Genomic DNA, 27,400 nt, shown 5'->3' on the forward strand with positions numbered 1-27,400 from the left:
AACTGGCTTATGCAGGTGGTGGTTTTGAAGGAATCCTTGATTGTGAACCGTCGATTTCAAAGGGGAGTCTTAATGATGTTCCTTGAGGCACTCTGAGCCCTGCGGATAGCAAAAATGGGCCGGGGCTAATGAACGTAAATCTGGTGACAGCGCCTTGGTTTTGTTTGTGGTTGTTATGGTTCGAACTGCGTCAAGAGTTATGCCATGAGCGTGCAAATACTTGGCCACCTGTCTTAATTCTAAACCCTGGCTTATGCAGTAAATCCAGCGGTTTGGAGAGCCGGTAGCGGTAACGCGAGCCCGAGGGCTCGGGCAGGCAGGGCGGGGATCATCGGCGGCGGCAGCACGCCCCGGGACAGCGCCGGTCCCACCGAGGGCACCAGGCACCCTCTCGCCCGACACCAGCCCTCCCTCCCCGCCGCTCCCGTTCGCCCGCAGAGCGCAGCCGAGAGGGGACCGGCCCCGGCTCCCGCGGGGCCCCGGCGGCCGCAGCTCGCATTGCGGCGGCGCGCTCCGCAGGGCGCAGGGCCACGGCACCGCCACCCCACGGCGGCGAGCGGGGGCGGGGGGCGCGGGGCACCCAGCGCGCTGCGCGGCCGTCCCCCGGTGACTGCCGGGGCCGCCCGGGGCGCGGCGGGGGCGGGCGGCGCCGCAGGAGGGCGGGAGCCGCCGCAGTGAGGCCGCGCGGGCGAGGCGGCGGCGGCCGTTGCCATGGCAGCGCTGCCCCGGGCCGGGGCCTGAGCGGAGGGGCGGGGGCGCCCCGGCCGGGCCCGGCAGGGGAGGGGAGGGGGTTAAAGCGGGCGGGCGGCGCCGCGGGGGTCGCTGCCGGGGGCAGCCCGCAGGCGGGTGTGAGGATGAGCCGCGGCGGGGCGCGAGGGCCGTGCTCCGAGCGCACAGGGAGGCTGCGGAGGTGAAGCCTCTGCTCCCTCGCCGGGCGGGATGGAGACTCTTGGCGCTGCAGAGGACGTGTTTTATGAGGAGGAGGAGGAGGTGAACTGCTACGACTTTGAGCCTCTGCCGACGCTGCTGGAGGATGAGGTGAGTGAGGCAGGTGCGGGGATGGAGCCGCCGCCCTTGCGCTCACCTGTAGTGTAGCGGCCTCGGGGGCCGCCCGCAGGAGGCGGCCGGGCCGGGGGCGCACCCGGCCCCCGGGAGCGGGCAGGCCGCGGCCACAGCACCGCTCGCTTTCCGCGTGTGCTCCGCCAGCGCCTCCTGCCCCGCGGTCCCAGCCACCAACCTGGGCTTAGCCCGTTCCCGTGCACCTTCTCCACACAACAGCAAAGTCATGGTCCTCGAGTGCGGGCTGTCTCGTCACTGCTGTCGTAGCCGTGGGTTAATGCTGCAGTCGGCAAGTCCGTGTCCTTGTCGCATCCGATCAAGGGAAATTTACATGGGCAGAATAATTTCCCGAAGCTGCCAACCACTTTTTTGTACAACTGTATGTTGCTGTCTTGTGCTAAAAGGCCTTTGACACTGGGAAATAAAACCCAAAAATATCAAACTGTTAAATCTGTTTCTTCAGTTGTTATGCCAAAAAACCTGTAGCTAAACACAGTTCTTGTCATTGCATTTGTCTGGCTCTGTTACTGGTTTTGCCCTTGCTTTTTGTTGCTCTTGCTCATCTTTATATCTTTTCACGTGAAGTATGTTTCCTACCCCCTTATGAATGTTGGGGCAAAATATTTGGAGATTTTTTTCCTTTTTTAAGTAAAGGTTTGCTGAACTATACGTGAGCTGCTCATTCCTCTAATCAGATCTTGCAAACTTTCTAACTTGCCATATCAAGAATCCATGTTGAATCAAGGGTTAAATGCAAGTTTGAAAATGCAAAGCCCCTTTCAGTTTTCCTAAGGCACCCATTGGCTTGGCAGTTTGGCTCTTCCACTGTCTGTAGTGTTCAGTGCTGTAGGCCCTCTCAGACTGGCCCATGCAAAATCTTGGAAGAAGGTTGTAATGGCCTTATTTTTTTACACATTGGCTTAAGTACTTGGAGTATTTTCTCAGAATGGAGAAGGCTAAGGGTCAACTCTTCTGTACAAGAAAGAGCGGGGCCCATTTTTCATACCTGCTAAATGTATCCTTTGACTGTGGGTTCCCACGAGTCCCATCTATTTAGTTATTACAGAAACATAAAGAGTTTCAGTATTTTTCTTGTGAGAATGAGCATGACCTATCACCTGGTGATTAGATAAGTTAATAAAAAAGAGCTGCTTTGAAGAGTACTCAGAGGGCTTACTAAGGCAATCCAGTGTTTTTCTTCAGATGTGATGAATGTAATAGATGGCATTTGCCATGTTTTCTGTGATTCTGGAATAGAATGTTTTGAAGTTTGTGTGAATTATCGTGGCAAAAAGGTGTCAGAAGGCTGTGAGTGCTGTTGTACTGAACTCTGAGCTGCTTAGTCATTTAGTGGAGTCTGCTCTTTTCATCATTGTACCAAGTATAAAGAATGATGCAGGTGGTTTTTTGCCAATATGTGAAGCAGGAATCTGCCTGAGCTGAAGAGAAGAAAATGCTAAGGATGAGGGTGTGTTTCGATTTATTCTCTTTACTAAAACTTTACTCATTTCATACTGCTTAATATTTTATTTCAAAATTTTTAAGAAATGGTCTGTGGCCAATTAATTTTTTTATTCCTACTCTCTCTTAATTATCTCTGCTTAATTATATGCCACTGAACAGTTTTGTACTTGCTGAGGAAAATATAAGGGAAAGCTTATAACTAAAGTGAGCAGTTAAGCATGGTTGCCTGACAGGTTTACTTTTTGTAGTTCTTAGTGTTAAAACCAGACACTTTCATATTAAAACCCTAGTGTCTTTTGCTGAAAGAGATAAAAAAGAGGCATCAGCATCTCTGATATTTACCACATTTGAATGAAGCAGCTTCCAGTGGTCCAAAGTACTGAAGCAGTTGCTCACCAGAAGCTTCAGTTTGCCGGAACCTCCTGTGTTAGAGTGCTAAAAGGATGTTATTTTCCACAGTGCTAACTTTTAGTCTGTGTTGCTTTGGGGATACAAGCTAGTCAAATGCAAGTCTCAGTGTTTTCAGTGCTTCACTCTACAAAGGCCTTGCTTAACAACAGCTTTAATAACTAAGGTCAAGGAAGAGTGATCATTTGGGAAATATGTGGTTTCTCTGAAGTAAGTAACTTGCTGCCCTGGAGCCTTGGAAATAGAAAGGCCTGCAATATGGTGATGGTGGTATTCTTCTTTTTCTTTTTCTGTGTTAGTTTTGTCTTCACCTAGCCATCCACTGCTGATGGAAACCATGGAACATTCATAGGACATTTTTCCTTTTTCCTTTTTTTTTTTTTTCTTTTTCTGTATGATATAACTTTCTCATCCCTGGGAAGGAAGATAAACTAAGCTTATATGACATTAGATCATTACCTTTCGTTTATTTCCCAAATAACCGCAAGACAAAGATGTTTTGTAGGTTTGTGCTGTAGATATCATTGCTGATAATTATTATTTGCAGTGGAGTTCAGCCTGAAAGCTTAACTCAGAAGTTCTCTCAAGTCCTTATTGTGACTGGAATGTGATGCTAAGGCTGTCTTTAAGATTGCAGGTTTATTTGTTTTCATGTACATTCTAAATTGAGCCTCTTATGTCCATACGCACAGATGAAACTCATAGTTTTGCATTTTGATTAGTGAATCATTCTTTTATTTCTCTGTTGTGGCAAATGCCATCGTGTCACCTAGCTGGAGGATTCTAGGAGAGTTAAAAATAATTACTCGTCCATTGTTTTAATCATAGAACTTCTATTTTTTTAACTCTCCTTGCTGGCTATAGAATAAGAAGTGGGTCTCCTCTTTCAAAGCCTATCCTCATCCCACCACTCAGTTTGGTCAGCTTCAAAGCCTAAAATTTGTAGGAGAGCTTCTTGCCATGTGTTGTTTGCAGATAGAGCAACCTCTGTGCTGCTCTTCGTGCTTGGAACAGCTTCCCTATGGAAATGTGCAAAGCCTCCTCATCCACCCTCAAACTCTGATGGCAGTAGTAAAAAGTAAACAAAACAGTGCACAATTGTACTGAGCATAGCACAGAGAAAGTAAGATTTTGTGCTGAGATCTTCTGCTGTTCATTATCATGTAGGACTGAATTTGATGAGACCAGGATCCATGATTAGTGCTAGAAGGCACTGTAGTAATGCTGCCATTAGTAAATCAATCCACATCTAGGCCATGTCTATGAAAAATAAGACCATTGAGGAGAGAAGTGAAGTTTGCCAAATAGCAGTGAGTGTGCTTTATTTCTTACATCATATTTATTTATTAAGCATTATACTTTAGACTAAAAAGCACAATACACTTTTGGACTGAGGTTTAGTTCTTATTTGAAGGATATTGTGAAAGCAATGCTTAATTCTCTGAAAGACATGTTAATAAACTGTTAACCCCTTCTGTATATGTTAATCCAGATATCATTGATGTTCTCCAGTGCTGGAGTAGGTAAAGAAATTTATAACTGTTCTCCAAGAGATTAAAAGTTTAAACCACAGCAGTTTTCTGAGCTGTAAGATAATTCACATCCTCTTTTGCTGATTATGACATACTTTATTTTTTCTCTATGCTAAGCAATGTGTATCTACATCTTCCATTCAGGGTATATTTAATATCACTGTGTAATTAATAGTAATTATAGCTCTGATACAAAGTAACTTCTGTAGATTACCTTCTATTTTTGTTACCTTATTTTTCCCTATAGATGGAATTGATGTTTTGTTTGATTGGGTTTTTTTTCCTCATTCCTTTAAGTTCATGAAGACTTTACTTCTGTAGCTGTAGATAATGTATTGGGTTTGTTTTCCAAAAATATCCATAGAGAGGCTGGTTGCTTTGAGCCAAGCAATGTTTCTGAACATCTTGACCAGGAAAGCCACATGAGAAACACATTTGTTTGGGAATGGACTCATAGCTTTACTGTGGTAATAGAGTCAATACAAGTTGACTACAGTTTAGGACAGCGACTTGGAAACGTAAGTCCATGAACTGTTTTGATCACTAAAAGGTCCGGATATAATGGAGAGGCCTAGGACAGCTGAAGTGTTTGATTTTAAGTCCAAATATAGAAACACTTTTCCTATGGCATGTTTGGCTTTTCAATGTTTATTAAATGGTCTACACCACTAAATTTCACAACAGCATCATTCTTAAGACAGACTAATCTAAAGGGTACTTTTTCCCAGATCACAAATGGTAGGGAGAAGTGCTGTGAAGAGAATTTTTAAGTAGTTTATATTAAGACACCTGGGAAAGCTTGAAAGGCACGGATTAAACAAAATGTTTTCATTTAGTCTTTCTGCTTTTACCTCCAGGTGGTCTCTTACTTTTGATGCAGTGTTTGTGTAACTTACATATCTCACATGGTATTTTTTTTTTATGTTGGCATACTGTGATATTTTTGTCCAGGTTAACTGTGCTTCTTAAAACATCTCTGTGTTAAGAGCAAAGTCATGCACTTGGTGTTTCTTGGGGTATTAATCTGTGTCCTAGAAAGTCTGAGAACTTGCTGGAAACATTACTTGTAGCCAATTGTGTCAAATGTGATCTATGATACAGAAAGTAGTGTCATGAAATCCAGGGTAATTTATTAATTCATATCTTGGCAGGAGAATGTGTCCCTTGCTGATATTTTGTCACTGCGGGATAGCTGTCTTACTGAGCAAGATATTTGGGCAATTTGCCTGGAGTGTTGCCATTCTTTGAAGAGCATTGCCCATTCTGCAATCTTCCAGACACTCTGCATCACTCCTGACACTTTGGCTTTTAACACCAATGGCAATGTATGCTTCATGGAACAGCTCAGTGGTGAGTATTTATGTTTCCAGGCTGTTTGTTTTAGAACCGTGGAAACTCATAGCGAGAAACTGCAGTAAAACATTACATTCTATTTTTTAAGACTTACAATTAAAATAAAGATAAAATAAAACTTATTTGGGAAGGGGTGTGTATATTTTCATATGAAATTACGTGTTCAGTTTTGTACTTGATGAACAAAGGCTGTTCTGAATTTGCTTTGAAAATTCCTCCTAATCATTTTAAGACTTCTTATCCAGGTGATAAGTCCTTCTTTATGTCCATTATAAACACAGAGATTGTGTACAAGTCTCTACCTTTGTAAAGCATGTCCTTTACCTCTTACAGATCTTCTCATTTCATGGGTATGTTCTATTTCTAGAGAAGTCTGATATTCAGTGTATCTTGGTGATTGTGGCCATAAAAAATGGAGCAATTCTTTTGCATATTTGCTATTAAAAAGGAAAGTTCTCTCAAATAAAATCCTTGTTTTTTTTAAAGCTCTCTCTTGAATAAAAAATTATCATTTTTAAAGTAATGATTTTCAGACTTGCCAAGTATTGGGACTGACTGAGAAATTAATTTTAGTATGTTAAAAACCACTATGTAGTAACATGGAAGATGTTCAGGTATCATAACAGATGAACAGGGAGATGCTTGACTTTAAACAACTTCTTGTTTCAGCTTAGACAAAAAAGCTTGTAATGTTTGCTGTTCCTTTCTCATGTGATGCATCTCAAGATGATAGTTCTTCAGTCTCTTAATGATTTTACAGAAGAAGAGTAAAGAAAACCAAACAGCTCTTACTCTATGGTACTTTAAAAATTATGTTGGCTCATTACTAGGAGAACCGTTCTAGTCTAGATACACACCAGTCAAGTTTTTGTTGTGATTTCTTTAGCCTAATTTATTTTTAAATCTCTGTCAGGATAAGTGTTTATTCTTTCATGCAAAATCTAGATCATAGTATTTAGAAAAAATACTAGAATAAAAATGAGAAGGTAACGTTGCAACAGATGAAGATTTTTTGCCTCTTTAGAATTAAAGATAGTCTTTCATATAAATGGAACATCATAAAATATAATTAATAAAGATGAAAATATACCTTCATAATTGTTGTGATATTTTTTATTAAATTCCCTAAATAGACATGAGACAACTTTTAGTTCCATGTTAATGGGGTAATGTGGAATCAATTTCCTTTATTTTAAGGAGCTTGTCGTGCCTTGAAATTAAAAAAGAAAAAGAAGCTAGCTTTGTGTAAACCAAGGGTATATGAAAGACTTGTTGAAGAGCATAAATCTAGTGGATGAAAAATGCCCCTCAGCTAAGATCTTTGCTTGTAGCTGGGGAAGAGAAAAATCAATTTCTCCTTAAATGTTTTAGTCTAATTGAATAGCTGGCAAACAATTGATCCAAGAATGCTGTATTCACATACTTAAAATGTGGGATAACAAATTCCTGTGCAAAGATTTAGTTCCCTGAAGTCATGTTAGTTTCTAAGGAAAAGACTTTTCATTAGCTCTCTTTAAAAAAAGGTATGTTTTCCATAAGCATGCAAAAAAATGACACTTGTGTTCTACTTCTCTCATGCTTCACTGTATCTTTGGCTCTTTCTCTCAGATTTTGTTACTGTTTGGTTAAAAGATTGTTGTAGGCATTTGAGGAGGTTGTCCTTTTTGCTTCCCTGAAGTTGTTGCCTATGGATTTATTCTTCCAGAAGAAAGTTATAACTCTGGATTTGCTTTCCAGTGAGAGAAAATGAACAGCCTGTCATCTCTGCTTTAGCAGCAAGTTCTGCTTCCTGCAAGTTCTGTGGTGCTAAAGTGACAACCATTCAATAGGATGTTCTGCCAAGGGCTCTGATACCTTCTTGTCTCTTCAGATCATGCACATTCCCATTGTAAACATTATATTAAAGGAATACAGTGAGCTGTACCAGTGATAAGTTAAATACTTGTACAGTCTTTAAAGTGTTCTATGGAAAGAAAGGGAAAAGGTAGTGGGGAGATAAAAAGGGGTAGTACTCTGCATGTGGGGGAGAGGGGAGAACAAAACATCTGTCCATTAGTTCCCTTCCCTTTCTACCTCCTCTGCCCAACCCCAAAACCAGGAAAAAATGTGGTGGTGGGTACGAAATGCAAAATTGGTTGCATAACCCTCTTTTTCAGTGGGCAAGTACATTTGGGTATGTCCTAAGGAGCTGTAAATCAGTTACTGTTTCTAGTCAGCCATGCCACATAGCTGCAATATATGAATATGTTTAAAAAGCCCTCTCTAGTAGTCTCTGCTATATAACTGGGTTTAATAAAAACTTTGCATTTCACTTCTAAAATACAGGCACAAAAGCTAAAGTTATGATTATGCTGTGCCTCTGAACATACTATTTTTTTCTTCTTGTTGAGAAAGGAAACACACTTTTTGCGTGTAAATCATCTCAATCTTCCTGACTTCCCAGAAGGATAGATTAGGTGAGCTGGATATGTATGTGGAGAGTAGTTTTTTTTTTTGTTGTGCTCCTGTTTAATTCCTTGATGTTCTTTACTGGGCTCATGTGACATAAGTGCAGTGTGATGCTGTGTACCTGCTTGGATGCAGAAACAGCATCAGACTCTCATAAGATGTTCTTTTCTTCTTTCCACCTCCTCACTCAGAATCGGCTGCTGCAGTAGCTCAGTTCTCTGCTCAGCAGCACATGCATGGGCAATTTACTTCCTCTACTTTTTCATCATAAGTAAAGCAAGCTAAGCAGAAAGGTCAGAGTTCTAAACTGGCCTGTAGATGCAGAAGTAATTAGCTGTTCAGACTGGCTTTGCTGCTTGAACCCTTATCACCCAGGTCTGTAATGGAAAATAGTGAGTAGAAGTGTCCAGTTAATCAAATGGAACCCCTAAGCCACAGCTGAGCCACACCAGCTTAGGGGATAACTGGGTCCAAACATAAATGCCTGAAGGCAAGAAGTGGTTAGACATGTTAAATGTATTTCTTTGTGGGTGTTTAATCTGTTTTGTTTCTTAGTAGGGAAGTTATGATACCTTCTTGGAGAAAGCTTGAAAACAGCACTTTATTTTACTTCCAGCACTTTAAACATGGATAACAAGTTCTCTGTACAGTAGATTGGAGTGAACCAAAATACTGCTATACGAAGTTTCTTTTGTATCAGATAGAAGTGTATCATTACATTTGTATCATCAAGTTGGTTTGTGTTTTTTTGTAAACAAGACTACTAATTTCTAATCTGGCATATTTCCTTTTGTTTTCAAAGATGATCCAGAAGGTGCCTTTGTTCCACCAGAATTTGATATCACCGGTAACACTTTTGAGGCAAGTTCATAAATTTATCTGTAAAATAGAGGGGAAGGTTAATAGTTTTACTACCTCTGGCAATACCAAATGCTAAGCATTCTCAGTATACAATTTTAGAACTTCTAAAGATTGTGAGTAGTAAATGATGCTGTTTAGATATGTTTTATGAAAATAAAAAGTAAACTTAAAATGCCATATTAATTTTTGGCATAAGCGTTTATTCACTGACTGTTAAAATGTAAGAATCTATTTTGGCTGAATAATGTGTTATGCTAAACCACAGCTGGCCTATATTATGTTCACTGGTACCCTTCACTGGTTACATGGGCTTGTTTGGGGACTAGCCATGAACTTTTATGACTAAATATAAAATTTGTTTGCTATCCTCTTCAATAAAATAATTCAGAGAAGGGTAATCAGCAATTTTATCTTTGATTTAATGGAGAAACAGATTGCTATCTGTTGCTTTGCAATGCACAAGTGCTCTACATTGTTAAATTAAATTAGATTTAAATTGTTTATACTAATTCATTAGCCTCCCAAGTCAACTATCTCATTGCCTGCTACAGGAGCACTTGCTTGCTTAACATCCTTTTTCTTAATACACTACTTTTTCTGGCATGTATTCTTATTCAAATGCTTTAATTAGCAACACATTTAATTCAAGTTATATTAAAAAATCTGTTTCTTTATAGTTCGAAACAAATATATTTTGCTTTTCAGAGTTATAGCCATCATAGTCATGTTTATAGTTCTCTGTTTCTTGATGGAGGGAGGTGGGAAGGAGGAGGAGAAGTGAACATTTGAAGTGTGAAGTACCACATGTTAAATGAGAATGATAAGGCAGGAAGGGTGGTAGAATACAATATGAAATAGTGCAGTCTTTGAAGGTTAAAGCAGCAAAAATTCAGTTGTTGCTAGGCTTTATTAATGTATCTACATATGCCAGCAGAGTTCTAGTGATTTTGTGCTCACTCTCCTCCTCATCCCCATGATGGCTTTTGGTAAGTCTTTCTTTGTGGACAAGGATTGTTAAGAAGTGGCCTGCAATTTCTGTAAACTTGCAACTGAAGAAGCCTTTATATTCAGATGTGGTTGAGGAAAATGAGACCCAAAGGTGACTGGTTTTTGTTTCTTTCTTTTTGTTGTGCTTCTGAAGCTGTACATTTTACATAAATATGTTCTTCATCCCTTAACAAGCTTCCAAGACAGAAATGCTTACAAGGTTTGCAGAATTATTTGCTCCTTTGGCCAACTGATTTCCCCCAACCCTTTTTCCTTGCCTAGTAGTTGCTGAACTTGTCTGCAGAAAGTGAATAGATAACACTGAAAGAATTTCAAAGACCAAGGAGATGGAGCAAGGTGAAATAGGAATTTGGGAAGACTGTGGTAATACTAAGTGACCTGAAATTTTAGTTCTATCTGATAGACAAAGCCAGAATATGCCTTTTGGATAAAACACATCTGTGTACAGATTTGTTGTTTAACTCTTCTCTTTCAGCAGCATGTACAGACCTGTTAAGCCCCAGTGAATCCCAATACCAAGCACAGCACAATCAGTTAAACATTCAGTGAAAACTGTTTGAGTCAGGAGTGGCTCTGAACATTGACCCTTTTATTCCTTTTGCAAAGGTCAGTGAAGATACATGAAGGTACACATTTGTGTGGAAGGAAGTCAAAATGCTCTGCCTTGTCTCTTGTAACAATGGCTGAGTGCACTGATTTCTGTATGTTGTTGCTATTTCTTCATCTAGCAGGTGGGGAAGCCTTCCAAAGCAGGGAGAGCAGTGCTATGACAGCGTCCTGTTGCCTCAGCTGTTTTTCACTGACCACCCTACAGCAATACACAAGGCAGAAAAGCAAGGGCTTCCCCTCTGCATTAAGGCAGAAATGTATTGTTTTACTCTGGAATTTGTGTGCATTTGGTCAGTCATCTATGGGATTCAAACTATTTGTGGAACTTTCAAAGCTTTACCTCTTACCACATGTAGAGTTTGGTTGAATTTTTAAGTGCTTTAGTACCAGACCAACTTCTGCCCAGGATTCCATGGTGATCTCTGCTCATTTTTACTTTTGCAGATCAAGACGTTGAATAGGTTAATGCTTATGTAGTTGTTTCAAGGATTTTATAATACTGTAATCTTTCCAAGTTGGCCATTTCCTTCTTGGTGTTAATACTTCAAGTTCTTCTGTTTTCCAAAAGTATTGACACTTTTGTCTATCCCCTTACCCCTATTATAACCTTTTGCTATTGCAATAGCAGAATAGTAGTGCTTTATATACATCTCCTGGCCTGTTGTGCTTTCTCAGTGTTATGAAGTTCTTTGATTACAATAAGCTGCCCTTTATACAGAAGTGTCAAGTCTCTTGTATTACTGCTTGCTCTTTCTTTGGTGATGACCTGACTTGGTTGTTCTTTGTTAGAGTGTTTTTGCAGCTGCTTGGTCTGATTTGTTTAAAACAATGGCAAGTAATGGTTTTATTGAAACTGTCTGATTTCAAAATAAACAGAAAAAAATTGGTTTTGGAACTACTAATTATGTTCAGGATGATCTTTGATAGCTGTTACTCCAGTGTCAAAGCTCGGCTGATTTAAAATAGTTATGTCAGCCAGAGGTTTTGCTTGACTTGAGTGTGACCTATTTTGTGACTTCTACAAATGGATGCACACAATGAGATTTGTATGGCTACTGGATGACTTCTTCCTCTTTAAACTATTTTTTTAAAAATCCTTCAATTAAAGCTACAGTTATTTCAACAAGAGATGTTTTGTTTCCTGCTTGGTGAATTACTGATCCAGACCTCTAATGGTATTGTGACTCCAGACTAATTAGTTGCTAAACTTAGCTGGCACTCACAAGCACATAAGAATAATAGACACAGGAAACAAATTGAAATGCGTTACTGTCCTGGCATCTGAAACAACACTATTAAAGATGTCAGTTTCTAGTTGGAATTTCAAATAGCAAGAGATCTAAAGCATTGTCCAAATGGCAGTGCACAAGACTGAAAAGTAATTGATTTCATGTGGTTGCTTTTAGACTTGTGCCTTCTTTCTTGACCTGCTCTCCATTTGTTAAGTAGGAATAATATAATAGCACCAGCTTCAGTTACTGTTGAGAGTTGGAAGGTGAAAACTAGCCCTTCAGTTTCAGTATCAGGTGTAAAATACTTTTTACAGAGAAGAATGGTGAAGAAGGAATTAGCTGTGAAAGGGACTTGCGGTACTGACAGTGAAGTGCAGCTGAACTTTCCATGATGACTTTAGTGCTGCCACAGTTCCATCCTGTGCACTTGGAGGAAGGATTGCAGTTTCTGAGCATCTAAAGAGATCTTGAAGTCACTGTGTTGCTAAGTGGTTGCAGTGGCATTGAGTAGGCCAGTTCTGGTGTGTTCTCCTCTTCTAGGTGTTTGCGTGGTTGCAGTACAAAGACAGAAAGGCAGCCAAGCAGCTACTGCTGGGCTCTAGGACAGCACTGAATGAAAACAGAGAATCTCCTGCCTATCTGTTAATGTTATTTTTTTTTCCTCTAACAGTGCTATCTCCTTACAGACTTCCATTACCATTGTGCTCTAGTAAATGTACTGTTAAGTATTGGTGCTGAGAGACAATAGGAGTTACACTTTAGAGTTATGATCCATACTATAACTGCCAAGAAAAGGCGAATTTCTGTACAGTACACTTATTATCATTTGCAGTTCTTAATGCAAATGAAGGCATGTGATGTAACTGTGCTCTAAGTTTTCAGACTTAAGCTGTCACTTGCCTGCATTGATGGAAATATCTCAGTTTCTGCTTTTCTGCTCAGCTGGAAGTTGTGCCTGAATTCGCTATCGCAGGTATTGACCACGTCTTTGTTCTCACTGAATCTTGAGCCAGAAGTCAGAGACATCTGGACTATAAACACTAGCATCTAATTTTATAATTTTCTACTCATCATACTGTAGAGAACAGCAAAGAATGTGAATTTTTTCTGTTCTTCAAAGACAGGAAGAGACTGAGATGCAAAAATACGTATTTGAGGCTTCTTCTAAAATTTGCCCTGATTTTGCCTTCTAAATAGGAAGAACTTGAGCCTTTTCCTGATGAAAATGGCTCCTATTTCATTTTCTTGCTCTGAGCAGTACAGTGTTAGACTTGTGAAATTTGACCAATGGGAGGCTCAACACGAATATTTAAATATTGTTGAGTTCATTAATAGCCTTACTTCTATCACTACAATACAAGATTGCCTCAGGTTAAAAACGTTGGCTGTCTCAAACCAGTTTCAAATAGCTATTTGTCTGCACCACAAAACTCTCATTGAGTCGCACACAGTGGTTCATTTATGTGGAACACCACATTTCTGAGATATGAGCTTTCTGTGAGATGAAGGACTGATGTCCACCATGTGTGAGCTTCCATTTATAATCTTTTAATAATGTGGCTATTCAGTTTTGCTTGTTCTAGTGAACCTTTGTAATAGAAATCAGTGAATTTTCACTCTTGTCTTTTTTTTTTTATCTGAGGAAGATTGGATAATACTTCTGTTAATGACTTATTTCAGTATTTGGAGGTGATAAGATGCAGTAGTTCAGAAGCCTCAGTGTGCAGCAGGATTAAAACCCTCAGAAATTAAAAGAAATGAAAAAGTGATCAAGAGTTAAATACTACCGTGAAGAGGAGGAGGAAATATGGGTTAGTGAAGGGGAAGAAAGTGAAGTTCACATTGCCTCTTTTTCTCATCTAGAACTTGTTCTTGCTTTTATCTATCAGGACAGGAGTGGGGTGTGCTGATCTCTCAGCTGTTAGAGAATCACAGCTGGAAAAGGCTGAATGCTCTCGCTATCTTTGTTAGAATGTCACGACTCTCAACTTGCAGTTCTCAGTGGGCTGTAGTTGATTTATATTATATTAAAAAAGTCCAAGTATTTCAGCAACCTTAAAAAGAAACAAATGTACATGAAGTGGTAGAACTGCTGCAAATAGAAATAATACAAAATAAAATGTTATTACATTGTTTTTGAATATTAAGTTATTAGGATTCATATAGCTTATTCCTATGCAATGTGACAAGGCAGTTGGAGTGATAAATGCAATATGCATAGAAATATTTTATGTACATATAAATGCATGGGTTGAAGTTTCAAATGAAACATAGTGTTCTGCAGAATAGTGTTCTGCAGAATAGATAAAGAAAGGTTCAGCGTGTGTGTGTGTAGATATATATATATATCTATATATATATATATATATATATCTATGTCAGGCCTACTGAAGAAAACTGAGCAGACAGTTTCATGCTGCAGTATTTCTCAATACCTGATCATTACTAACCTAGTGCTCATGTCTCAGCTGTTGGTCCTTCTCTAAATGTGAAAGCCTTCATCTTTCTCCCAAATCCAAACAGCAGACAGTATAAAGAAAGTCATGTCTTTATGACTTTGCTAGTCTTTTAAAGCAGTAGCTTTGAATACTGTGAGATTATCTCTATTGTTCTATTTTTCTTTAGCTCTCAGTGCAGGATGAAAAAAGAAAACTTTTATATGTTCTCCTAGATGGGTTTTTGGTTTTGTGTTTATCTGACGGGGGAAGCAAATCTTTTGAAAACACCTAGTGCCTTTTTTCTTCTATTCTGTTTCTCTTAGTTTCATGTAGCCTCCCCTTGAGACTAATTCTATCTAACAGCAGCAAAGCTTGTCATCAGCAAATGGTAACTTATCTCCTCCTGTAGTCTAAACCATTCAATCTTCTGAGCGTTATTTAAAGCTGTCTTTTCCTTCAGTGACAAAAATAAATTACTTTCATTTGTTACCTCTGCCTCTACTGTGCTATAGAAAAGAAAATGGAATCTTCCTGTTCTTGCTTTTACATCACCATCCCAGTTGAGGTCCCTTTCAGGAGCTTGGGACTGAGCAAACACCCTTTCGATGCTTTACACAAAGTTAACAAAAGGAAGAATGAGGCCAATGGAATTTTTTTTTACGTCAGAGTTTTTTTTGTTTTGTTTTGTTTTTTTTTCCTTTTAATGCCTAGGCTATCTTAAAGTTTATCATTTGGTTACCTCAAAAACCTACAGCTTAGTAGTTGCTTAGTCCTGAAGCTGGGTGGCAAAGTTGTCATATTGGTCATTGCCAGCAAACTTTTTGAGCATATTGCCAATATTTCTACAATTTTGCCCCTAAAGCTGAAACAACTTTTCGGAGTGACTTATTTTTATTGGAAATTGTCTGTATCCTAGGCAGAAAAATGTTGTTAGAAGAAAAATGGTTGCATAAGTAACCTGGTCAATGAAAACGTACAAAATTCTAGGTTTATTCCTTATTTGGCTACAAGATTCCTATAGGAAAGCATTATTAAAGTTAAGATATATAGTTTTTCCCCTAAGATTTCTGAAGATTATGCCCTGATGTACAAAAGAATTTTTAAATTATGTTACTTAAGAATTTTTGTTTGGAAAAGATTGGGAGTGAAGAGAGAACTTTGTGTTCTCTCTTAAAACAGGTGGTTTTTGTTTTTGGAATTTACTTTTTTTTGAAGCCTGAAGGGTTGTGTTGGATAAATTTGTGGATAGTCTCCATCATGGGCAAAAACTATGGAAAGGAGAAGAGATTGTTTTCTCTTGTTACACATGCAGAGTGTCATAAATCTCTGGCCTTCTTAATGCTAAAGATGCACAAATTGTTTTGGATCAGTTGTTTGTCTCCAACCTCTTCTGTGTAAACTCATTAGTACTGATACTTTCTCAGCTATGGATGAAGTTGTCTTCTTTAGTCCTCATATCATTATCCGTCAGTTTCTGGTGCTGCCCATTCAAACTCATTCCTTTGATGGATCCATCATCATACTAGTCTTACTTGCAGAACTTAATTTTCTCTTTCCACTTATTTCCAGTATTTACTCCTTAGAATGGTTAACAGTGCTGTTGAAATGCAAGCCAAAACCCTTGAAGGCAACACAGAATTATTCCTTATCATTACTTTTTATCAAAAGATTCCTCTTCCATTAATTTTATGTCTGTTTTATGTGGATATTCAGGTCACTAAAAGATCTATGATCATTGCTACTCTGGATCTGGATAATTTATACTCCCTGGAACAATGGCAATTAATTTTTACTATTTGCATGTACTGAAATATAGAGCCATTTCACCGGTGTATGAGAACATTTATAAATACCACTATTTCTGAAAAGTTCAGGGAATTATTGACTTAGGAGTAGATGGTAGATGCCTTCCTAATCTCCAGATAAAATTTCAAGACTAATTCAGTTTCCCTGGTGAATTAGATGTTGTAGAGGATGTTACAGAATTAAGTTGTTGAGATTTAGTCAACAGAGCCTTCAGGATTTTGACAAAATGGTTGTCACTCACACGTCACTGTCCTTAGTTACAGCATTTCAGGAAACCTTAGCAGAGTAAATGCGAACATGCTTTTGAAGCTGAGGGTGGTGTCTCCTGGAAAATGTATTGAGTGTGGCTTAAGTTTTCTTAGATAACCTTGCAACCTGTTGTGAATTAATCTCTTTGTATATGCATACTCCAGGATTCTTGAACTTTTAGCCCTTTCACCAAGTTTAAAAATAAAACAAACAAACAAAAACAGGGAAAAAACCATCCAAATGAAAAAAAAAAAAACCCTATCAAAACACAAGCCAACAAACAAACAAAAGAAAAAAACTGAAAAAAAGGAAAAAAAGTCCCACAAAACAACCAAAAACCCCAGCCAAACTTCTTCTTTCTCTCAACTGTAATACTGCTTCTATGCTTGAGTTGAAAAGGAGCAAGGTTTACTTCTACAGAAAACATTCCCCTGTGAAACAATCAAACTAAAAACATAACCAGTCTGAAATCAGCCCCAAACTTTCCCTCACCAAATGTTTACATTCCTGTAATATACAATAAGAGCTACCAACCTTGGCTTCTTCTGTCACCTCCAGCTGTTCTGTGAAAATTGATGTTTTGAATGTTGTCATAACAAGTTATTATGCAGAGAGGTAAAATTGAGAAGTGTCTGACCAGCTTTTTGCATTTTGCAGTTCATCGTATATATGATCCTGATAGAAAAAAAAAAAAAGGAAATCTACATAGATTTTTTTGTTAAGGAAGAGTTAACTGGTTATTGTGCAGTAATGAATATTTTACGTGTCAGAGTCTGGATGTCATTGATTCATGTCATGATAAAAGAATTGGGATGCTAGCCTAGTGTATTGGCCCATAATGTTCTTACCTCTGAGATCTTCAGAGGGTTTTTCAGGGTTTTTTTCAGTATTCTTCCTTAACTGTCATAATTATACTTATTCAGTCATGCAGGAGAGGAACCAATTGATGTGCTACTCATCCATGTTCTTATCTGGAAGTGCTGCAATTCAGTTTTTTACCTCCAAAATGTGAAATAAGTATCCCTCAATACAGAATGGTGTGAATGCATTACTCAGAGTGACAGACTTTACCAGTAGGCACTGTCTCTTAGGTTTAAGATTAAAAGAATGTAGTTTGTTTTTTTTAATAACATACTTCAGTACTATGATTAACATTGTATTTACTATAAAATAAAAAAAAAAAACATACACAGTTGAGAGAAGACAGAGCCAGTCTGCTCAGCGTGAGCATATAACTGTTTCTCAGGCTTCCTTGTTTCTATGCCTACAGGGAATAGTTGTGTTACCTTAATTAAGTGATAAATTAATTACCTATGGCAAGTAACTTAAAAGTAAGGAGGTTAATGGCTGATAAATCATAAGGAGAGCTGTGACACACGAAACTCTGTTTCAAAGGGAGTTTTTTAAAAATACCATTGTTCAGGAAGCTTTAAAGATAACTGTGAGTAACTTTTGCTATCTAAACCTCTGAGATCTTCAGCTGGTTTTTCAGGGTTTTTTTTTCAGTATTCTTCCTTAACTGTCATAATTATACTTATTCAGTCATGAAGGAGAGGAACCCATTGGTGTGCTACTTGTCCGTGTTGGGATGTCTGATCTTTGTGATTAAGGTAGCCTAAAAGTGGGATGGAAGTGTAAGAAATTTGTTCTTAATTTGTTTCTTCACTCTGCAAATACATGAGTAATTTCCTGCAAATAGCATGGTTTAAATTTGCTCAAGATTCTGGGCATGTTCAGCTTCATGTGACTTCAAGAGGAAAATGAATCTTTACCAAGGTAACAGTCAGTGGTTTAAGATTATCTGTCCTTAGTACAGTAGTTAAAGTAACAACAGCTTTTTGAAACTGTATTGAGGTCCATTTGAAAATTTTGTATTTTTTTTTTCTTCGTTTCTGGGTATAGCTCTAAATTGACAGTATTTCTTTTCAAAGTGATTACTACTGTAGATGCTGGCAAATTGCTCTATGGACAACAATCAAGAGTCATATGGAAAGCCAAAATCTATTGCTGTTAAAATAATATTTGCAGGTAGCACAGAGACTGTTGTAAATGTATCTCATGATTTACTAAAAAAAAAAACAAACAAAAAAAAAACCCGAAAACCTCCTGTCAAAGAAGACCTGAAAAGAACCCCATGAGATTAGTCAAAAAGTATGAAAAAAAAAAATGTGCAAAAGAATGAAAACCTGATATTTTTCAAATCTCTCTAAACACAGAAATGCTACCTGAACTCTGCAATATTTGCAAATGAATAAGATACAGAAGAGTTTTTCAAAGAAAGCTATAGCCAAAAAGATATGTAATTTTTTGAACAGGTTTTAATATTCTAGGACCTTCAGTAGGTTCATACATTGCAACTCTTCTTTATGGAGAATTATCAAAAATTTGGCTGAATTAAAAGTGTCAGAATAGACTAGTGACCAACCTGACAAAATTAGCAGTAACATAAATTTCCAGGACCAGATGGTGAAACACCATTTGTAAAAGAAACAATTACTTCAAGTAATACTCTTTAGCCTGGAAGACAATGCCCTGAGGGAGAAGCTCTGTGAGGTGTGCTGTGGCAGCAGCCATGGAGTGTCAGCTCTCAGAAATGAAGAAGTGGGTGGCAATAATGAGATGCACATGGGTGCATTCAAACAAAATACTACCTTTTTATGCTGTAAAATATGGAAACTCTTGCTGCAAAACATAGATGCAGAAAGGTTGCATGTGGCTAACACTTAGACAAATTAATAGAAATAAAACAGTTGGCATGAACTGTTACAAAGAAGAAGCCTGCAACTATAAAACTGAGATTAGGTTGATGTCCCAAGTAGTGTTTCTCAGTTCAAACAGGATGATACAAATTGAGGTCACCAGAAAGCAGAACCTGTAAAATGCAGGCTCTAGGTAACAAAGCCTTGCTTGTGCCTTGTGATATAAACTGATGACCTGATCAGGCCTAACAACATAGACTTGAAAGCTTTCACTTACTTTTGTTAGGTTAGTTAAAAGACAATTTGAGAGTTAAAATACCTGCAGACTTCAGCCGTGAGAAAATGTGACCTGTAGATGCAGTTTGGACCCCATTTTTTTTAGAAGTCTTTTGGGGAACAAGTTTTTTTCTGGCACAGTTAACTGTAGTTAGAAGGGACAAACTGCACGTTCCAGTATTTGTTAACCACTTCAAGCTAGACTGTATGTTTTGTGAGTAGTCTACAGTGGCTGAACACTTCTAGCACACTCAGCAGACTAATTATCAAGGAATCCAGAGTGCCAAATGAACATACAGCTAATATTTAATATTACACCTTCCAGTAATTACAATTATGCAGAAAGGCATTTAGTCCATTTGTAATGAAGGAAAGTATTGAAAATAATAGACCTTTTCCCTTTAATTTTCTCACTAAGGAATATTACTGACTTTCTTTTGCATAAAAATAGTGCATTTTAGAGTGACTACACAGAAAAATGAAATAGGTAAATATTAAATGTTTTCTCCCAGTAGTAATTTTCTCAAGCATTACCTTTAATTTCTTTGTAAAACTTGGAGGTTTAAAATCACGCTGAAGCTTTCTTTTATAGAACCCTTAAATGCTATGAATTGTGAAAGGGTGGAAGTAGCTATAGCCATGCAATCTCAATTAAAAAAAAAAAAATGCAAATTAAAATAAGGGTCAGATAAAAATGTCAAAACCAATTACACAATTTCTGTAACTTGTCATTTAGTCAGAAATATTTTTCAGTAAGTATTAGTTGTATTATGCCCTGTCTTTTTCAGTTCTTTGGAAGACCTACAATTCTGAACTTAGTGAAATCTCAATACAGAATATAAATGGCCATTATTTGTAATTGCTACATGCTTGTGCAGTCACTATTCAAAAGCTCTTTTGTCAGCTTTTTCCTGTGGTGTTTGTCTGCAAATGGGAGTTCCTGGAGAAGTTCAGTTCTTTAGGCCTGTCAAGCAGTAACAACAACGCCTCTGTCACGCTCTCTGTGTAGACTTGGAGCTTTTATTTCCTCTCCTGATCTTTTGATTGGCAGATTTTAAAACTAGAGCAGATCATTACTGCTCTGATTTCACTTCTTGTAATGTTAAATGATTATAAAATGGCATGCAGAAAGGCAAGTAACTTTTGAGGAGAACTTGCAGAAGCCTTTTGGAATGTATTTCAATCATGATATAAAATTATAACATGATGGAAGAAGCTTTCCTTGCCCTTGGTAAGTGCTTCCAGTACTTAGCCTGATCATTGAAAAAAAACTGTAGTATCTTCACCTTTTGAATTACCTTTTTGGGTTTTCTTGTCTTCTTATGCCTTTGTGTCTTGGAAACCACTCTAGTTTTTTAAAAAGTTATTTTAATTTGAAGCTACTTGTATGATCATGACCTTCAAATTTTTCTCTGAAATACATGAGTTCCCTTGTTTCAGCATGTTGCTGAAAGAAGGACTTTTATAACCTCAAATCATAATTACTCTCTTCAGATATCTTTTTTTTTTTTTTTTTTTGTGTTGCCATTGGGATTCTTAAAGGGCACATTATTTCCATAATGGCCTTCCCAGTAATGCATACCATAATGGTTTACCTACAGTTCTTGTTATATTTGCTGGCTTTGGGCTAAGAGGATATGGACCAGATCTGGGGAGCTGGTTTCCTAATGTGACTTCCTTTCCTCCCATCCTTTTTGAAGCTGACACTGTGATGCAGTCTTGCTGGCATGGTCTATGTATTTTTGTAACAAGTGACATTTAGTCTTTAACTCCTGAGCCTCCTTAGGAATTTTGAAGAGTTTTGAGCTTTGGGTTTGTTTTGTTTTTCTTTTGGATCTCTCAGGAAATGCATGCTGTTTATCAGCAATTAAAGTATTACCCTGTAATGAAAAATGCTTATAATTCAAAAAGCTTTTCTCCTTATCTACATTTGAAACAAGTGGGTGTGAGGGGGTTTTTTAGGGAGGAGTGTTTTGTTGGGTTTTCATTTTGTTTCGTTTTATTGTAGTGATTTGGTTTGGTTTTTTTTCAAAAATTAAGGAAAAAAGCCCTCTTAACTATTTAATAAAATTTCTAATGGCCAATTCAGTCCCAATTCTAGTCAGCCAGAAGAAAAGTTTTTTGCCACCCTTTCTTATTCGTTACTCTCCATAGAGTAGACTGAAAAGTCTTTTGCTTGCTTGTGAGATTGTTGTCATTAAGAGCAGTGTCTTCTAGTAAGCTTTAGGTATTTTATACTTAAGAGTTTAGTTTATTTATTTCATATACCCATCTTGCTCTTCTTTCCCAGAAAGTGAAATTTTCTTCCTATCCCATCTGTGCAGTTAAGTAGAAGCTTTTTGATCCATTAACTTGGAGAACACCCCACCTAGTGGATGATTGTAATCTCATTTTTTCATTGCTCCAGTTTGGACAGACTTAAGGTTATGTTGGATTACCTTAAATATTACCCATGTTTACTGCCAGCTTGGGAAATTGATTAAATAGCTGGATTTTCTTTCCCCTTTTACTTGTTGGGTGGCAGTGGTGGTGTATGGAGAGCTGGGAGAGGGGAAAGGTATAAGGGGGATTTACATGAAAGGAAGTTTCAAGTTGAAAAAGGTAACCACATTCCCTGTAAATGTTTTAACACAGAAATTAGTTACAAGCTATGGTGCTTCAAATGGCCATCTGCAAAATTAGTTTTCCTGCATTTCAGAGGAAAGGAAGTACTTTAACAGAGCAACTTCTTGTGTGTTGGGAAAAAAACATCTTACTTCAGTTTGGGACTGGCCTTTCTCTTGTACAAGAAAAGATGCAGTGAACTTCATTAAAACAGAGCAGTAAAATGGGCTTGACTCCTGTCTGTTTGCATCTCAGACACTTGTGCTTTTAAAGGCAGATTAGGGCATAGGAGTTATACCCCACTGTGAACAGAAATTATTAATTGGAAAATGTGGGATCAGGTAATGTTGCTCTGCCCTTGTTCCTATGTCCTGTAATGCTCGCATCCAGCCTTGTGTGGATGAAGAAAACTTGTCAAAAACAAATTCGTTTGTTCCCTTAAAGTTAAGCTCCTCATCTTTCTGTCCCACTTTTGGAGCTGGTATTCAAGTTGTATATATGAAATCATATTCAAATAGGCTTTCTTGTTCTTCTGTATTATAAGAAATAGTGAATTCTTATACATTTTTTACTGGAAGAAATTATTCTGTTCAGAAGTTATTCTGTTTGGAAGTACCTTCTGGCTTAAGAGGTGTCTCCACACTACATAGCATTATTTCTTGTGGTATTCTAACATGGCTTGGTCTGTGTAGCATTAGTTGGTAACTTCTGCAGTGTGGTTTTTAACTTCAGGTCTTAGAGGAGTGATTACTTTGTTTCTATAATAGTAATTTTGTGGACCAGAGGTGATGTCACTTGTTGCAGATACTATCAAATACATGGAATAATTTACTAGTATCAATTATTAAACTGCCCAGCACATTACTACATTTATACAAGAGACTCTTTAGATAGAACTGTACTATATTGTTAAGTGTGTCCTTGTTTCCTTAATTTTTTTTAACTTTATGTTCAGGTTTCTATTATGTTGTCCACTGAGAAATGGAAGATGGCATAGCTTACTGAAAAACAGGGTTTAATATCAAAATCAAGGAATAAGTTCTACACTGTACGCTTCTTCACTGTTCAAAAACTTATGAAACGGTCTACAGAAAAAAAACCTTAAAATCATCATAACTTCCTATTGTGGAAGGAGATTTGGTTAAATTTCTTCCACCAAGAAGGTTACATTTGTTTGGTCAAATTTCTTCCACCAAATTTTGGTTAAATTTCTTCCACCAAGTGAAATATACTGAAGTTTATAAATCTAGATATTTTTTTAAATCCTTTTTTTTCTTAGTTACAGCTACCTTTTCACACCTTTAGCCTTGGGCAGGCTTAGAGTCATGCTACTTTTATCTAGATAATTTTATAGTAAGTTAACTTATGTGGACTGTATACCATGAAGCTTTAAGCATTTACTTACAGGAGTTATGCTTCCTTTGTGAGTAGTTCTGTTAGTCTAGGTGGAGTGTATTTTCTGCAGCTGAAATGAGTATGGGTAAAGGTTGTGGTGAAAAGAAAAAACTTTCTCCATCACCTTGCTAGTGGTCTATTTGCTCTGGCTTCATAGTTTTGTATCCTTTTGCCAACGTGGTCTGTTTCATCTTACACAAAAAAAAAAAAAATCATTCTGGTCTGTCAAGGGTGTGGTTCAGTCGGGCTGCTGCCCTGTGTGGCACAGGGCGAAAGTAACCCTTACTTTTGGAATAGCTGAATGGCCTTGCTAAATCAAAATAAAAATCATAACAGTTCCTGTCTTAGTTCCTCTTGAGATTCTCAAAACTCTTCAGTTACATCTTCTGCTTAATGATGAAGCTGTATAACAGTGAAGAACTTCAGACTGAAATTACTGCTTTTCTATCGAGATCAGATGGCATATAGTCTGCTTTTCTGACACTTGTCCTAGTCTTGATGTGTCCCAAAAATAAATCAAGGCTTCAGAGCCAGCAGCCAGCACTGGTATATGTGTTCTTGGTTTGGGGATGACATGGAGGGGAGAGGGGAAGAGAGGAATTGTCCTATCTCACATACACAGCTCTTCCTGATAGGTTGTGTTACACTTCCCTCCATGGGGGTGTCCTGCCTCACTAGAAAGTAAATCTACAAGCTGTAGAAATCTATACCTTTAGAAAAAGTACAAGTTGTACAATTCAGAGGCAAAAACACACCTTAATGAGAAAGTTAGGGGTAGGTGGAGGAAGGAAATTGCTTTTGACCTTCAAGTCAGCATTCTTTCTAAGATAAGTATGTAGCCAAAGGCATTAAAACCAAGTTAATGTGCAAGTGCAGTCATTATTTTACTTATGTATGTATCTGTAAACCTCAGAGGCCAGTGTTCAGTACATTTGAGTTCCTGGCTATGCTACATCACCATTGAAATGTTTATCCAAACTTGCTCTTATATTTCCTTATAAATTTTACACATTTTATAAATGTGTTCTATGAATGGAATATAAAATACAGGCCATCACGGATAAAATACCATTGCTTAAGCAGATCTGAATAAGTATTTTCATTTTTTAATTTTTTTTTCCCCCACGAAGCAAGATACTTCTAAAATTGAGTGGTAACTGTGCTGTGTGGGAAATCTACTGCATTAGTGCTAGATTTTAAAAAGTTGCTGGTTCACTTAACCCTAAGCCATCACGAGGATGTGGGCTTTGAGAGAAGCAGAGGTGGAAAACATGGAGTATTTTTAAAAACTCTTTCGTAAGTGTCTTCAGTGACAAGTGGTATTATGCTGTATTTTTTCTGCTCCTTTATGCTTGATAGCACTCATAAAATATTGCTATATAGAAAAGGGTTTTTTTCAAATAAATATTGTGTTTCCCTGCTAAGAGGAATGTCACTTCAATCTCCCTTCAGTCAAACTTTTTAGCATGCTTCTAACTTAAACAATACTTACACAAACACAGGGTTCTCAGTTTTATATTTAATTGTAGCCTCGTGTAATACTTGTAGTAGTGGTTATTGATGAGGGGAAAAAAGAGTTCTAATTGGACCCCATAAAATTTCTTTTTTTTTGCAGCAAGTATATCCCCCAAAGCAGGTCTGAAGCTGGTTTTGTTTATCACGTTTAAATTAAATCACCTTTCCAGTCAACTGTTACCTTACATTTGAAAATACTGTAAGCTTGTATGATACTGAAGCTTTTGTGGCAGGAGGGAAAGACTTGGTAACATATTTAATGTCTTTTTTTTTAAATTTCATGCAGGCACACATCTATTCTTTGGGTGCAACACTGAAAGCAGCAATAGAATATATTGTAGAACCTGAGACAGAGTCAGAATTCGGACAAGATCTGCACACTCTACTGGAACAAATGCAAGAAGAGAATCCTGAAAATAGGCCAGATATTGAGGTAAAACAGCCTTACATCATTTTTTGTTTTTAAAAAGGTGATACTAATATTTCTGCATGTGTGCTTGTTAATCTCAATTTATCTCATTAATCTTTGTAATTATCAAGATAGTCTTGATAAGCAGTATGCTCAGGTTTTGCAAGAAAGCTGAGGTCTTCCCCTACTCTGCAGAAATTCATCCTTTTTCCCACTCTAATGGATATACAACCTGAAAAGTAGCTGTAGATGTTCGACAGTGCTTGGATTTTTAAGATTGTGTGAATACACTGGTGGATCTAAATTTTCTCATTAACTGTTTTCTTCCCATTTAATATTTGGTTTACAGAGAGGCAGAGTGTCATTAGAAATAAAAGCACAGGCATTATGCTGTGAAATCTGTGTGATAATGGGATTGCATTTAAGAAGGGGATGTAGGGACCCTGCCCCAGGAAGTCTCTGTTCCTTGGCATTTTCAAACCAATGTTGTTCAAAGCATTACTACTAACTAGTTTTTCTGTAAATACATAAAGGCTTAGATATCTTTATTGGATTGTCTATTTTATTGCATTTAGCCTCTTATTTTACCTTTAGCTGTTAGAAAGAATTTGAAACTATATAGAATAATTGCTGATGTTTTCAAAGAATTTACATTCTAAATGTTGGTTACCTGATAGTTATTTGACATTAATGTGCAAAAGTTAAACTGTAATGTTTTTGCAGACTGTGGCAATGTAACCAGAGAATAACAGATGTGCAATGTGACTTTTCTTAGATTCAGGTCTTCTACTTCAGAATAGTGCTATCTAGTTTTTTTATTTTGGGGTGGGGGGGAGGGTCGTGGGTGTTTCATTTTCCTGAACTGATAGTGTATATTCTAAATGGTATAGCACCTATGATCAATACTTTGCAGAAGGAGTACTGCAACAGAAGAATTAACAGATTCATTTTAATAAAGTAAAAAATATTGGCTCCCTGACTGAGGACTGCCCAAGCAGGAGACCATGCCTAATACGGAGCCTGCTTGGTCAGCTGCTCTATTTCTATTCATTTACTGTTAAGTTGTCAGAGGAGGGATTGTATAGCACTCTCTCATCTCCAAGTGGTCTGGAGACCCTGAAAGCTGTTGCTGACTGTGGAAATCATCCCAAAAATAATTGGTCTTGGGTAATATATAAGGGTCACTTTATGAGTATGTTCTTTCTGTTCCTTTTCCACTGGACCTTTTCTTGGGTGAACAGAGTTGTGGGAGCTATTTGGAGGGAAAGCCCCTAGACTTTTCTAGGTATTTGCTAGACTTCAGCACAGCTGGATACCTGTCTCCCTTTTTCCTGTCCTTCCTCAATCCCATATGTGAACCAACAGGGCCAATTCCTTCCTTCCATGCACAACAGCAGAGGAGCAGTTGAGTGGGAATTGCTGAATGGGGAAGTGAGAGCATCTCCTCAGAGCTGTATGAGGTCTCACCAGTGTTTATCTAGGAATAGTTACTGAGGAAATTGTGGGATGTATTTGGAAAGGCAGCTCTCTTCTACATCCTGCCCAAAGGGGCAGGTTTTTAAATGTGTGAATATCTGTAGTTAATTATGTGTGAGACCAATGCTAATGCCATCAAATGGTGCCCAGGCTGCAGATTAGAGATATGAAGTACTGTTACTTTTTGTAACAGTAATGATAATGATTGCTTTTTCTAACTGGGAATATTGCTTTTTAGATATTTGTATTTTGCAGTTTTGAAAAGATTCAGAGTTTAATTTTAATGTAATTTCAGTAATAAAAACATTCATCATCCTGCCTCTGTCACTGAATTCAAGTGAAGGCTGTTTAGAAAAGTAATCAGCACTCTAGCTTTTTGCATTTTCACTATGTTATTCATAAAGGATAACATTTAAGTTAATTTTTATCAGTTGTTCTTGATGTTCTAACTGTAGGCTAAAACTTGAATTTTATTAAATGACTTCATAATAGCCCATGGTAAAAACAAGAAATTAATTCAACCACATAATAGAAACACACAGTATAAAGAATTGGAGAA

At 37.8% G+C, this 27,400-nt stretch overlaps 1 protein-coding gene across 5 annotated transcripts in view; it reads left to right on the forward strand.

Annotated features, from left to right (window-relative positions):
* Positions 1 to 842: 842 nt before the first annotated feature.
* Positions 843 to 27,400, forward strand: part of KNDC1 (kinase non-catalytic C-lobe domain containing 1) — a 61,087-nt gene continuing 34,529 nt past the window's right edge. For all 5 annotated transcript variants that reach the window (XR_008432082.1, XM_053949362.1, XM_053949361.1 and 2 more), the window contains exons 1-4: positions 843 to 1,038; positions 5,615 to 5,813; positions 9,067 to 9,125; positions 25,243 to 25,389. Coding sequence is in view for 4 of the 5 variants with exons in the window: in XM_053949362.1 (XP_053805337.1) it covers positions 940 to 1,038; positions 5,615 to 5,813; positions 9,067 to 9,125; positions 25,243 to 25,389 (504 nt within the window). In the remaining variant the exon portion in view is untranslated. The remainder of the gene's footprint in view (positions 1,039 to 5,614; positions 5,814 to 9,066; positions 9,126 to 25,242; positions 25,390 to 27,400) is intronic.

The sequence above is a fragment of the Vidua chalybeata genome, chromosome 8 (assembly GCF_026979565.1).
Source record: "Vidua chalybeata isolate OUT-0048 chromosome 8, bVidCha1 merged haplotype, whole genome shotgun sequence".
Classification (NCBI taxonomy): domain Eukaryota; kingdom Metazoa; phylum Chordata; class Aves; order Passeriformes; family Viduidae; genus Vidua; species Vidua chalybeata.